At 53.6% G+C, this 12764-nt stretch overlaps 1 protein-coding gene across 1 annotated transcript in view; it reads right to left on the bottom strand.

The window, feature by feature from the left end:
• ARSG (arylsulfatase G) overlaps positions 1 to 12764 on the bottom strand; it is a 75994-nt gene that overhangs the window by 11410 nt on the left and 51820 nt on the right. The window contains exon 9 of the mRNA XM_056127921.1: positions 1332 to 1440. Coding sequence (XP_055983896.1) covers positions 1332 to 1440 — 109 coding nt within the window. The remainder of the gene's footprint in view (positions 1 to 1331; positions 1441 to 12764) is intronic.

Raw genomic sequence — 12764 nt, 5'->3', positions numbered from 1 at the left:
AACGGGAAAGAAGGGTTGTCTGGGGAGGGACTGGGTTCTACGGATGGGGCAGGCAGGGAGAGGGCCAGGGGGCAGATGGTTTGTCCCAGCGATCCCTCGGAGGTATCCAGGCAGTAAGAAGAAGCTGCCTGCGGTCCTGTCCACAGACTAATGGGAAATAACAAGGAGGTTGATTCCGTGGAGACAGACCAGTCTGCTCCGGCCCAGACAGAGGTGGAACCCCAAAGTGCCCTACAGGGCCTGGCAGTTGCAATTCCCAGGGGCCTCCCGCAAAGATCACCCCTTACCCAGACATGGTCCCTGAGATTCCTGAAACCGCCCCATCGTCCAGTCAGGTGCCACCTCGGGGGTCCCCCAGATGATGCCAACTTCCCAGGGTGCGTGCTCCAAGAAGAAAGACAGCTCCCCGTTTCCACTGTCACTGGCCTGCTGGCCGGCCGAGACACTTGACTGCATAATGCCGAGTCAGCCCCGGGAAAAGCGCCTCTCACGCCACTTCCCGCCAGCCTGGGTACCCTGTCCAGGTTGGGTCTCGGCCTGTGTGCTGCCTGGCACCCCCCAAGGGCAATCCCTGCCTCTGGCTATCAGGGCTCTTCACCTCCCTTTGCACTGAGCTTCCCCCTCTACTCCACAAACCCGGGTCTCAGCACACCTCAGGGTGGGGCAGCTTCCTTGGACCACCCACCCAGGCTGAGTCTGCAGGCCAGACACCACCACAGAGAACAGCAGAGAAGCAACTACAACTGACCATCTACAACTAACCATCTACAACTGATCATCTACAACTGATCAATTACATCTAACCATCTACAACTAACCATCTAATCATCTTCAACTGACCATCTACAACTAACCATCTACAAATGATCATCTACAACTGATCATCTACAACTAGCCACCTACAACTAGCCATCTACAACTGGCCATCTACAACTGACCATCTGCAACTGACCATCATAACTGATCATCTACAAGTACTCATCTACAACTAATCATCTACAACTAATCATCTACAACTAATCATCTACAACTGATCATTTACGACTAACATCTACAATTAACCACCTATAACCAACGCTCAAGCTCTGGGCCTATGCTCCAGTCCTGGGTTTCCTGGGGGGCTTCCCTTTAACAGCAGGTACAGGGAACCCAGAGAGGAAGCCCCTGTCTGAAGAGAGGGTCCCTGTCCCCTCCCCAGGCAGGCCTTTGGCACAGAGATGACCCCAGGGCAGCAGAGGGACAGGGAGCGGAGAGACGGCTGCCCCCACCCCCTACCCCGTAAGGATCTCTTCTCTACACCCCACCCACTCTGGGAATTTGGGCTCTCCTACCTTAGCAAGGCCATACTGGTGACATTGGTAGGGATGGTGCCCGGCCAGTAAGCCAGAGACGGGACCCGGTGGCCTCCTTCCCACGTGGTCTGCTTGGCTGAACTTCCCCCTGTGAGGAGAGAGAGAAGATGGGGGAGAGAGAGAGAGAGAGAGAGAGAGAGAGAGAGAGAGAGAGAGAGAGAGAGAGAGAGAGAGAGTTTGTGCAAGGCGGTTAAAATTCTCCAGATCAGGGACAAGGGCCCTCTCTCCTGGACCTCTCCAAGAGATTCTGGGCATTACCCTTCAGGAGTGACTTCTTTTTTATTTCTATTTATTGTCAGGAGTTACTCCTGGCTCTGCATTCCTGGTGAGGATCAGGAGACCAAATGGGATGCGAGAGATCGAAACCAGATTGGCCACATGCAAGGCAAATGCCTTCCCTGCTGGACAATCACTTGGGCCCGTGGGGAGTGACTTCTGGTTGTTTTTTTTTTTTTTCCTTTTTTTGGGTCACACCCAGCGATGCACAGGAGTTACTCCTGACAATGCTTGGGGGACCTTATGGGATGCCAGGGATGGAACCTGGGTTGGCCACATGCAAGGCTAAACAACCTCCCCGCTGGCCTATAGCTCTGGCCTACGGGGAGTGACTTCTTATAGGCACTGCTGATGTCTGGGAACGGGCGAGCATTAGTGATTTGGAAGATGCTCTTTAACTAGATATAGCCGTTGTCTTCGTCACTAAACTGAATCATCTACTTTTCTCTCCTGACACTTTCCGTCTTTCGGGGGAGGTCTCCTGGGTCTCCATATCATGGGGCTGCCTCACTCTGGCACCCAGCACAAGAGAATCTTTCTTTCTCTTTACTTTTTTCTCTTTTTTTGAGGGGTGGGGCTTTTAGAGCCACACTTGCCGATGCTCAGGGGTTACTCCTGGCTCTGCACTCAGGGATCACACCTGGCAGTGTTCGGGGGACCATATGGGAGCCGGGGTTTGAACCTGGGTCGGCCACATGCAAGACACATGCCTGCCCCCACAGACTATGGCTCTGACCCCAGGGACGCTGCTTTCTATCATACTGACCATGCTGATCATCCATGAGGCTTACTGAGGAGGGGCAGGGAGATGGGGGTTGGGGAGGAAACTCTTCCGCCTCTTTGATCTGCCCAACAACTGACCAGGCATGGATCTGAGAGTTGTGTTTTGTTTTCAGTTCACTGTGTTGCCTTTCCTTGAATTAACGACTTGTTCTCACGCTGCGGGCGCCTTCGTAATGCCTCCAGACGCTCGAGGGGAGGTAAAAACAATCGCCGTCCAATCTATTTATTTCCACTCAGGTCATTCAGGGAGTTATTTTTATAACCGCCTCGAGGGACCACCGATCGAAGGACGATGACGGCTTGGAAGCAATGAGCTCATGTTTTATGGAAACATCCTGAAGACATGTTGCATGGAACTAACCATGACCAGCCCTCCACCCCCTCGTCCACCCCACCCTCCCGCTCGCGGGAGCCAAAGATTCCACCAAGTTAGCGTGTAAGAGGCTCTTCCAAGGCCGAGGCTGGCTGCGGTTCACCCTTCCCCGCGCTCCAGTGACTCCCCCGGGTTTGGCCGGCGTGAAGAAGGAAGCGATGACGAGAGGGGTGGGGGGCACCCCCTCAGCCAAGGCTTCTGTCGCTCTGCAAACCCAAACCTTTGATGTCTCTTGGCCTCACACGCCACAAGGGAAATGCTCGGCATTCTTGGGATTTTCTCCTAACTGGCTGGGGAGTCCCCCAAGTGTCGGAGGAAGGAACGTAACACCGAACAACGCGTGCCGTACGGATGGATGTGTAGTGTGCTGGGTGGGGTGGGGGGTGGGGGTGCTCTCCAAACCGAGTGGCGTGTTGGAGGCTAAATGGGATGCCCTTTGACCTGGTCCACAAATAGCCCCAAGATGCGCTTCCTGTGTGGGTTGGGGGTCAGCGGGAATTGTGTCTCTCTGATGGACATTCAGGGCCCACGAGTCACCCACATAGAGCAGTGCCCCCCGCCAGATAGCAGCTGGGGGGCAGTGGGGCACAGCGCCCACATGGCTTCAGGGTCCATGGGGAGAAGCCAACTCAGGCTGTACTCTGCTCTATTGGGGCATGAGACCTCTGGGCCTGGGGGTGGGAACAGGACACGAAGCCCATCGATGGGCCTGACTGTGGGGGACCTTATTCTAACACACGTGCTTGTTCAGCCTGATCAGGGGAAGACTGCATCCATGACGCAGGCCTTGTGGGGTCCACCGGCAGTTCGCAGAGCATCAGACACAGAGCCTGGGTGTCAGAGCCGAGTCTGGGAGAAGGACAGCTTTGTCCTTGGGGATCCTGCACTCTCTGGTCTCCCCACTGGGGCGCCCCTTGTCTTCCTCAATATTTCATATTGTCCTGGGGGGGGGGTTGATTTTGTTCCTGTTCTTGCTTTTTTGCTTTTTGGGTCACACCCGATGATGCTCAGGGATTACTCCTGGCAGTGCTTGGGGGACCATTTGGGATGCTGGAGATGGAATCTGGGCCTGCCACATGCAAGGCAAACGCCCTCCCTAACTGTGCTATCACTCTGGCCCTAACCTCTTGTCTTCCCCAACCTTTCATGTTGTTCTTTTGTTTTGTTTTGATTTTGTTTCTGCCTTTTGCTTTTTGGGCCACACCCAGCAATGCTCAGTGGTTACTCCTGGCTCTGCACTCAGGAATTACTCCTGGCGATATTCAGGGAAACATATAGGATGCTGGGGATTGAATCCAGGTCCACCACGTGCAAGGCAAACACCCTCCCAACTGTACTATCACTCTGGCCCCCATCTTTCATGTTGTTCTTTTATTTTGATTTTGTTTATGTTTTCTGCTTTTTGGTTCACACCTGGCGATGCTCAGGGGTTACTCCTGGCTCTGCACTCAAGAATGACTCCTGGCAGTGTTGGGGGGACCCTATGAGATATTGGGGATCAAACCCAGGTTCACCACAGGCAAGGCAAAAGCCCTCCTCGCTGTATTATCACTTCAGCCTCTTTCATGTTGTTCTTGTGTCACAGACCGACCTCCCAGATTCCTTTTCCTTCACCCCTCACCCTGTCTCTGTGTCTGTCCCGTTTCAGGAGGGCTGGAAGCTGGCGGGTCAGGGGATACACAGTAGATCAAACGCTGATATGTTCTTAGGGTGAACATATGCAAATCTCCCGGTACCGGGGGAAAGAGAGGAGAAGGCTGGCAGGGAGAAGCCCCTCGATGTGGCTGGTTCAGGAGGGGAAAACGCGGGGGGAGGTCTCTGGGTATTGTCAACACAGGCTGCATCTTCCTGGCTTCAGCAGAATTTGAACCACCTTGCTTATCTCTCCCAACCCGAGTTTCTAATTTTTTTGTTTGGGTCTACATCTAATAATGTGTAGGGGGCTGCTGCCATGACGCTCAGGGACCATTTGGGGACAGATATCAAATCTGGGGGCTCCTGTATGCAAAGCTTGTGCTCAGTGTTCTCTCCAGTCCCAAGAGGAGTTTTCAAAGGATCCCAAAGCCAAGGTCCCCTTCCTGACAGTGGGACTCAGTTGGGCTGAGTGGGTCTGTTCATCAGTTACCTCCTAAAACTCCTCATCGCTCACCAGGAGGGTCCTTTTCTGGAAGGAGGCTGAGGTAGATATATCTGGAGATAGACACATGCAATGCATCTCAAGACACAATGTGGCTTATGTCCTATTTTTTTCTTTTTCTTTTTGGTTTTTGGGTCACACCTGGCAATGCTCAGGGGTTACTCCTGGCTCTACACCCAGGAATTACTCCTGGCAGTGCTCAGAGGACTATCTGGGATGTCGGGGATCGAACCCAGGCCAGTCGCATGCCAGGCAGACACCCTCCCCGCTTGTACTATCACTCTGGCTCCTGTCTTTTTCAAATCGGGGTTCTAATATTGCCAACACCTTTGTCCCTATGCCACGGGATCACAAAGGTGAATCACAGAAATTATATAAGAGCCCTCGATAAGACCATAAATTAAACGTCTCTGCACTTTTGATTTCCAAAGGTATATGTGATAACTCTTAATACTTTGATCAGCAGCCCCGGGCAGCGTCTGAGGGCTCCCTGTGCTAGGCCTGGTGTGGACGAGTGCACAGCCCGGGGTAGGGGGAGGCGACCCAGGGCACTTGTGGTTAGTTATGACTTGAATTAAGGCAGAGCCTCTTACTTAAAGCAATAAATATTTAGCCTCGGCAACCAAAATATAAACAGAACCATGATTCATGAAGCTTGCTTGCCTGATCTTCCTTGGCGACGGAAATGCGATGGCATCGCACGGGGCCTTGGGATGGGGCCGAGGAAGCTTGGGGCAGCCCAGGCTCAGGCCCGGGCTTTCCCAGGGAGGCCACGAGCGCCAGGCTTTACTGAGTCACAGAGGCCACAGGGTGGGGGTGCTGGAAACGCTTCTGAGCAGGAGGACCCCGAGACAGTCTGGCCCCAGACGCTGACAGGCAGAGCTGGAGAAATGTCTGCGAAGTAGCAGGGACCCTTGGTGCCAACTCTCAGCGCCTAACTCCAGGTTACTTTTTCTGCCCATGTGGCCTTGAGCACGATTCTTTTCTTGGGGGAGGTGCCGGAAGAAGGGGGGGGGCACAGCTGGCAGTGCTCAGAGGTCAGTCACTCCTGGCTCTGTGCTAAGGTTACTTCTGGCAATGCTCAAAGGATTCCCTGGCACTGTCAGGGGTTGAACCAGAGTCTACCATGTGTAAGGCAAGCCTCTTCCCCGCTGTACCTTCTCTCTGGCCCCCGGGATTCTTTGTCTTTGGGGGGGCAGGATTAGTCTCCATCTGGTGGTGTTGGGGGCTACTCCTGGCTCACTGCTTGTTGGTTGTTCCCGGGGAGGGCGTGGGCTTGGGGATCTCTGGGGTGCCGGGGATCAAACCCAAGATGCCTGTATGCAAAGCGCACACTTTCTTCTCAGCAGAAGAAATTCTTGGGCAGACTTTCTCCGTCTCGGTCTCCCTTGGCAAGAAAGGTTACCTAAGATAATGAATTGAAAGGTTTTCAGGGGCTGGAGCGATAGCACAGCAGGTAGGGCGTTTGCCTTGCATTCGGCCAACCTGGGTTTGATTCCCAGCATCCCACATATTCCTCCGAGCACCACCAGGAGTAATTCCTGAATGCAGAGCAAGGAGCAACCCCTGTGCATCTCTGGGTGTGACCAAAAAAGCAGAAAACAAAAAAAGGTTTTTAACAAGGCCTTTGGCATAGCACCTCCCCTTGCCCCCACCAACACCACCCCCACTCAAAAAATGCCAACACATGCAGTCAAAATAGGAAATAAGAGGGCTGGAGTGATAGCACAATGGGTAGGACGTTTGCCTTGCACACGGCTGACCTGGGTTCAATTCCCAGCATCCCATATGACTTTCTGACATTGCCAGGAGTGATTCCTGAGTGCAGAGCCAGGAGTAACCCCTGTGCATCGCCGGGTGTGACCCCCCCGAAAAAAAACAGGAAACAAGTCTCAGCAGAATGACCTGAGGCCAGACAGGAGGCAGCGGCACTGGCCTGAGGAAGCCCATGGTGAGCTCAGCCTTCCTGACCTGCATCTCTCCTGACTCTGGCGTCACTAGACAAGGCCCTCACTGGGGAGTTCTGGCTCCCTTATGCTGCTGGACCTCGGTGGGGTGGCAGGCAGTACCCGCTCCGCCGGCCAGGACTCGTGTGGCTGTCGCCTGCACAGGGCACACCTCCTGGGAACGCGGGTTCTAAAACCTGCTGAAGTGGCAGCTTTGGTTTCGAAATCTGAGCACGCACAGGGGCTGCGTTTTCTAGCCACAGGGCAGCCAGGGACTCTGGCTGACCCGGGGTGGTGATGGGGACATTCCAAGTCCAGTGGCCAAAGGTTCCAAAGGATATTCGATTCCACTTCTGTCCCCCTCTGCTGGTCCTGCCTCCAGCCAGTGTCAACAGCCAACATCCTGCCCACCCACTCACCCAGATCCCTCCCTCCCCCAGCCTCACTCTGACCTTTCCTCACCTCACCCCCAGCCCCGGTCAGGATAAAAGCCCCGGGATGCATGCGGCTTCTTCCCAGTGGGAAAAGTTATGCAACAGGCTGACAGTATCAGCCACTAACAACTGAGGTCTCCTAGAAGCCAAGTGCAACAGCAGGCTTCCTCCATCACCCAGGGACAGGAAGGTGCCCTTCTGCTCTTCAAACAGGACCAGAGACTTTCCAGACAGAGGCGTCATCAGGAGGTGGACAAACAGGGTGCAGGGTCTGACCCGGGGAGGAAATGGGCCTCCAGCAGGGGGGATGTTGGGGGTGGAGGATGAGGTGTTGGGACTGTGTGTGCATCTCATGCCCTCTGTGTTGGTAACTCCCCCCCGCCCCCCCCCCCCATTAGATGCTTCTCCACATCCTTGCAGGGCACAGTCCAAGGTCCCCCCAGGGAACATCCTCCCCATGCCCGAGGCAAACAGACGGATCCAGAAGACTCTGTCTCACCCCATCAGCTGAGCCTGCGGCTGGTCCAGGAAAGGAAAGGGAAGGAGGGGTTGGGGAACCAGGGGCCCTCAGAAACAGGGGTAGGTGGCTGCTCAAGCGGAGACATGAAGAGAGAAGCAGGACTCTGGGTACTGTTTGTCCTATTCGTTGTGAAAACACTGACGGTCTCCTCATTTCCCGCTGCCCAGAAGGCTAGTCCCTTGGAGCAGGATGTGCGGGCACCCAGGGAGGGAGGCATCACAAGGGGATCTCGAGGAACCACAGGCCTCCACTGAGCAGAGCCTTGGGCACCACCACCTTGCAGGTCCACGCAGGGCTCTGCATGCCTGTAGTCCATGCCCTGCTCTGCTGGGCTCTCTGGCCTGCCCCTTAGCCACGCCCCCTCTAGACCGGGTCACTGGCCACACCCCCTTCCACATGCGGCCCTGCCTGGCCTTCCCGCCGTGCCCGCGGCACAGGGTGCTCTTCTTCTTTGGCCAGAACCCTTTGTGGTTGCCCAGGGCCACCACCATCTTGGCAGGTGGTGGAGAGGAGGAAAATTGTAGCCAACCTCCCTCCATCTCACCGTGCATCGTGCATCTGAGAGCCTGGCGGTCCCACCCACACACTGCCTCTGGCCATATAAGCTCATCAACCAGGATCCAGAGACTCACAAATACATCTTGGAAGAGATCAGCAAGCTGCAGAGATGCCTCCGGACCCCAAAATCACCATCTAGTTAAAAACCTAACTCCAACCAGATCACCCTATTTAAAATTTTAGGATTCCTGGTTCATCTCATACTCTCATACTCCATACCACTGATGTACCAGGAGTAGCAAAACACATTGGATGGAATGTAAAGTAGAAGGCAACTGATCTCAATAAAAAAAATATATATATATATGTATAAAAAAAAAACAAAACACTGTCCTCCTGTTGTTCAATGACTTTGCTCGAGCAGGCCCAGTTACGTCTCCATTGTGAGACTTCTTGTTACTGTGTTTGGCATATCGAATACGTCACGGGTAGCTTGCCAGGCTCTGCCGTGCGGGTGAGATTCTCTCGGTAGCTTGCCGGGCTCTCCAAGAGGGGTAGAAGAATTGAACCCGGTTCGGCCGGGCGGGCTGCACGCAATGCAAACGCCCTACCGCTGTGCTATTGCTCCAGCCTATATATGTATATATAAAATATATGTTATATATTTTATATCAATAACTTATTGATATAAAATATATATTTTTTATACGTACATATATAAGCACACAAGGCTCACCTTGTAACAACATATTAGCAATCTCTTATTTTTATCTTAAGAATTTTAATTCTTATCAGGGTGAGATCCACCAATCTTCACACTTTCTTCTAAGGAATCTTTTCTCGGTCATGTTTAGCAAACTATTCATAACAAACAATACAAAATAAATTATACAGGGCCTGCTACTGAGGCAGGCTTGGGTGGTGGTTGTAAAATTTGAAATAGTGGTGTGATGGGAAGGTGTGATGGTGGTGGAATTGGTGTTGGAATATTGAATGTAACAAATTATTGTGAACAACTTTATAAAAACAAAATTAAATTTAAAAAGAAAGAAAGAAAACTGTAGCCAGTGGACCAGAAGTTGCTCTGGAGAATGAGGGAAAGGAAATGATTCTCCCAAGAAAATACAGCCCTGGGGCTGGAGCGACAGCACAGAGGGTAGGTCATTTGTCTTGCATGCAGCCAACCCGAGTTCGATTCCCAGCATCTCATATGGTCCCCCGAGCACCATCAGGAGTAATTCCTGAGTGCATGAGCCAGGAGTATCCCCTGAGCATCACTGGATGTGACCCAAAAAGCAAAAAAGAAAAAAGAAAATACAGCCTTTCCGGCTCTCCAAGAAGGAAAAGGGTATCTGGGCTCCCCAAGCCCCACTTCAATTTCAGTGCTTTGCCCACAAAGGCAAGGCTGTGGCCCCTTGGCATGACAGAAATTGCTCCCAGGACCAGGATTTGGACGATGGCCTTGGATGATGCATGCTCTCCCGTGCCCTACCGTGGACCAGTTTCCATTCTCCCAAAAAATGGGGTCTTTGGCTGGAGCGGTAGTACAGTGGGTAGGGCATTTGCCTTGCATGAGACCGACCCAGGTTCGATTCCCAGCATCCTGTATAGTCCCCTGAGCACCGCCAGGAGTGATTCCTGAGAACAAAGCCAGGAGTAACCCCTGTGCAATGCCAAGTGTGACCCAAAAAGTAAAAATAAATAATGGGGTCTCCTGGGGGTCAGCAGAGGCCAAGCACAGGGCTGGGGGCCCCCTAAGACAGCACCCCCCAGTCGACTCTTTCCAAGGTTCGCATCTACCAGGCCACTCAACGCTGGAGCAAACACGGTCAGGGAGGGGTAGGGGAGGTCCGGGCTCCTAAACCGAGGGGAGATCCCAGCCCAGCCCGGGGGTCCAAAGCTGTCAGCATGATCCTCCTCCCGCTGCCCTTCCCAGGGCCTTAGAACCATCCAGACCAGTGCCCCAGAACTGGGCTGAAAACTGCTCCTGGCAAGACAAGAATTTCCCAACGGCTGAGGAGTCAACCACAGGAAGAGGGCTATGAGTGATGACCAGCTCATGGCTTGTGCTTTGAGCTACAGGAGGTCAAACATGGCAGATCACTCAGCGGGGGCTGCAGGCAGGCTGTGATCAGGGTGGCTGGGGTGTCACCAACACCAGCCTCTGCAGGAAACCATGAGACTTCATGTCCAGGAAGTGCCTGGGGGTCGGAGCAATAGTACAGCGGGTAGGGCATTTGCCTTGCATGAGGCTGACCTGGGTTCAATTCCCAGCATCCTATATGGTCCCCGAGCATCGCCAGAAGTAATTCCTGAGTGCAGAGGCAGGAGTAACCCCTGAGCATTGCCAGGTGTGACGCAAAATGCCAGAAAAAAAAAAGGAAGGAAATGCCTGGGCTGGGCTCCTTGCCTAATAATATTTTCACTGGCAGGAGGCAGGAAGGTGGGGGAGGTGGTGTTGCTTCAAGGTTTGGGGGTGGGAGGTTGCTGGTGGGTGAGGAAAGCAGTTGGGGTGCTCAACAAAGAGGAGACGATTGTGCAGATTGCACAGGCTCAGGACCCAAGGGGACTTGCACGTGGCTGACCCAGGTTCGATCCCCAGCATCTTAGAAGGTCCCTGAGCCCTGCCAGAAGAAAGCCCCTGAACACTGCAAGGTGTGGCCCCCAATAGCAAAATATAAAAAGAAGTAAAACTCGCCCTGTAGGCCTGGAGAGAGAGTACAGAGGGTAAGGTGCTTGCCTGGCACACAGTTGGCTAGGATTTGATCTCTGGCATTCCACATGGTCCCTTGAGCCCACCAGAAATGATTTTTGAGCGCAGAGCCAGAAGCAATTCCTGTGCATTGCCAGGTGTGGTCCCAAAACAAAACAGGCTCAGGGCATTGACTTGTCCAAGAAAAAAGAGGCCATTCCTCCCTCCTCCCAAATAGAAGAGCTGAAGTACAGGGGTTATACAAACCCCAGTTTGACCTTGGTACCACATATGGTCCCCCCAAAACCTGCCACGGGGGAGTCCTGAGCACAGACAGAGTAGTCCCTGAGCACTGCAGGGTGTGACTTAACCCTACCCCCACCCCAACAAACAAAAATGCCAAACATTAATACCCACCCATATATCCTTCCACCCGTCCCTTTGTCCCTCCTTCTCTCCTCTGGTAACCTTGATTTGGGGGTCAACTTCCGCCACTTTAAGCAATCATACCTCAGGTGTCAGAAAGGCAGTACAGCCGGGAGGGGGCTTGCTTTGCATGTGGCTCACCTGGGTCGATCCCCAGCATCCCATATGGTCCCCTCAGCCCAATCAGGAGCAGTCCCAGCATGCAAGCCAGGATTCCCTCAGTACTGCCGGGTGTGGCCCCAAAACAAAAACAAAAAAAAAAATGGGTACCTTGGGGCCCGAGTGATAGCACTGTGGGTAGAGCACTTGCCTTGCACGCAGCCGACCTGGATTCAATCCCCAGCATCCCTTATGGTCCCCCAAGCAAGGAGTAATTCCTGAGTGCAGAGCCAAGTGTAACCCCTGAGCATCGCTGGGCGTGGCCCCCAAACTGAAAATAAAATAAAAACATCTAAAAGAAACAAAACCCTGATACCTTTTATATTCTATGAGGTCTACCTGCTTCTAGGAAGTAGATTTATTTTAAGATGGTTTTGGTGGAGGAGACATCAGTCTACTCAACAGTGTGTTTCAGAAGGACAATGTCACGTTCTTCCAAAGTCTAGGCACAGACCTCCAGGGGCCCTCGCTGTGGTGCTCGTCCATTGGTGTTCACTGTGCTTCTATGGGGCTCGTGGGTGCTTCCACACAGCCTGAACTCCATGGAACAGCCACAAACAGGATGCATACCCAAGGGCCTGGATGACAGAGCTGTCGGAATTGAGCTCAGCCCCTGGTGCGGGGGTCCGTGGCATCACCGGGTCGGGATTCCTGCGGGACCCTTGCAAGGCAGCAGCACTGAGTCACAGAGTCTGTCCCCGCCTCCCTCTGAACCTCCTGCAGTCCCCTTTCCCTTAGATCTGAGCCTTAAAGGGAAAGGCTGGCCTGGCTCTCGGCTGCCCTGTCCCCCTCCACCTGATCTCTCAGACTCTCTCTCAGACTCTTTTTTTTTTTTTTTTGCTTTTTGGGCTAGACGCCGTGATGCACAAGGGTTACTCCTGGCTCTGCACTCAGGAATTACTCCTGCCGGTGCTCAGGGGACCATATGGGATGCCGGGGATCGAACCCGGGTCAGCCACATGCAAGGCGTGCAAGGCAAATGCCCTACCCACTGTACTATCGCTCCAGCCCCCTCCCTCGGACTCTTGACTCCCACTGCCCCGGGGTGCCTCCAGCCCCCTTCCCTGCAAATCCCTGCTTCCAACCAATCCCACCTCGGGCAGCCTTCTTGCTCCCGTTCCCTTTGGGGGAAGAGGTCCCCACTCCCAGGCTACCCTGGGATTCTCAC

This window comes from Sorex fumeus, unplaced genomic scaffold (genome assembly GCF_029834395.1).
Source record: "Sorex fumeus unplaced genomic scaffold, SorFum_2.1 ptg000063l, whole genome shotgun sequence".
Lineage (NCBI taxonomy): Eukaryota > Metazoa > Chordata > Mammalia > Eulipotyphla > Soricidae > Sorex > Sorex fumeus.
Note: the sequence above shows the minus strand (reverse complement) of the source record. Positions and strands in the feature narration are given on the sequence as shown.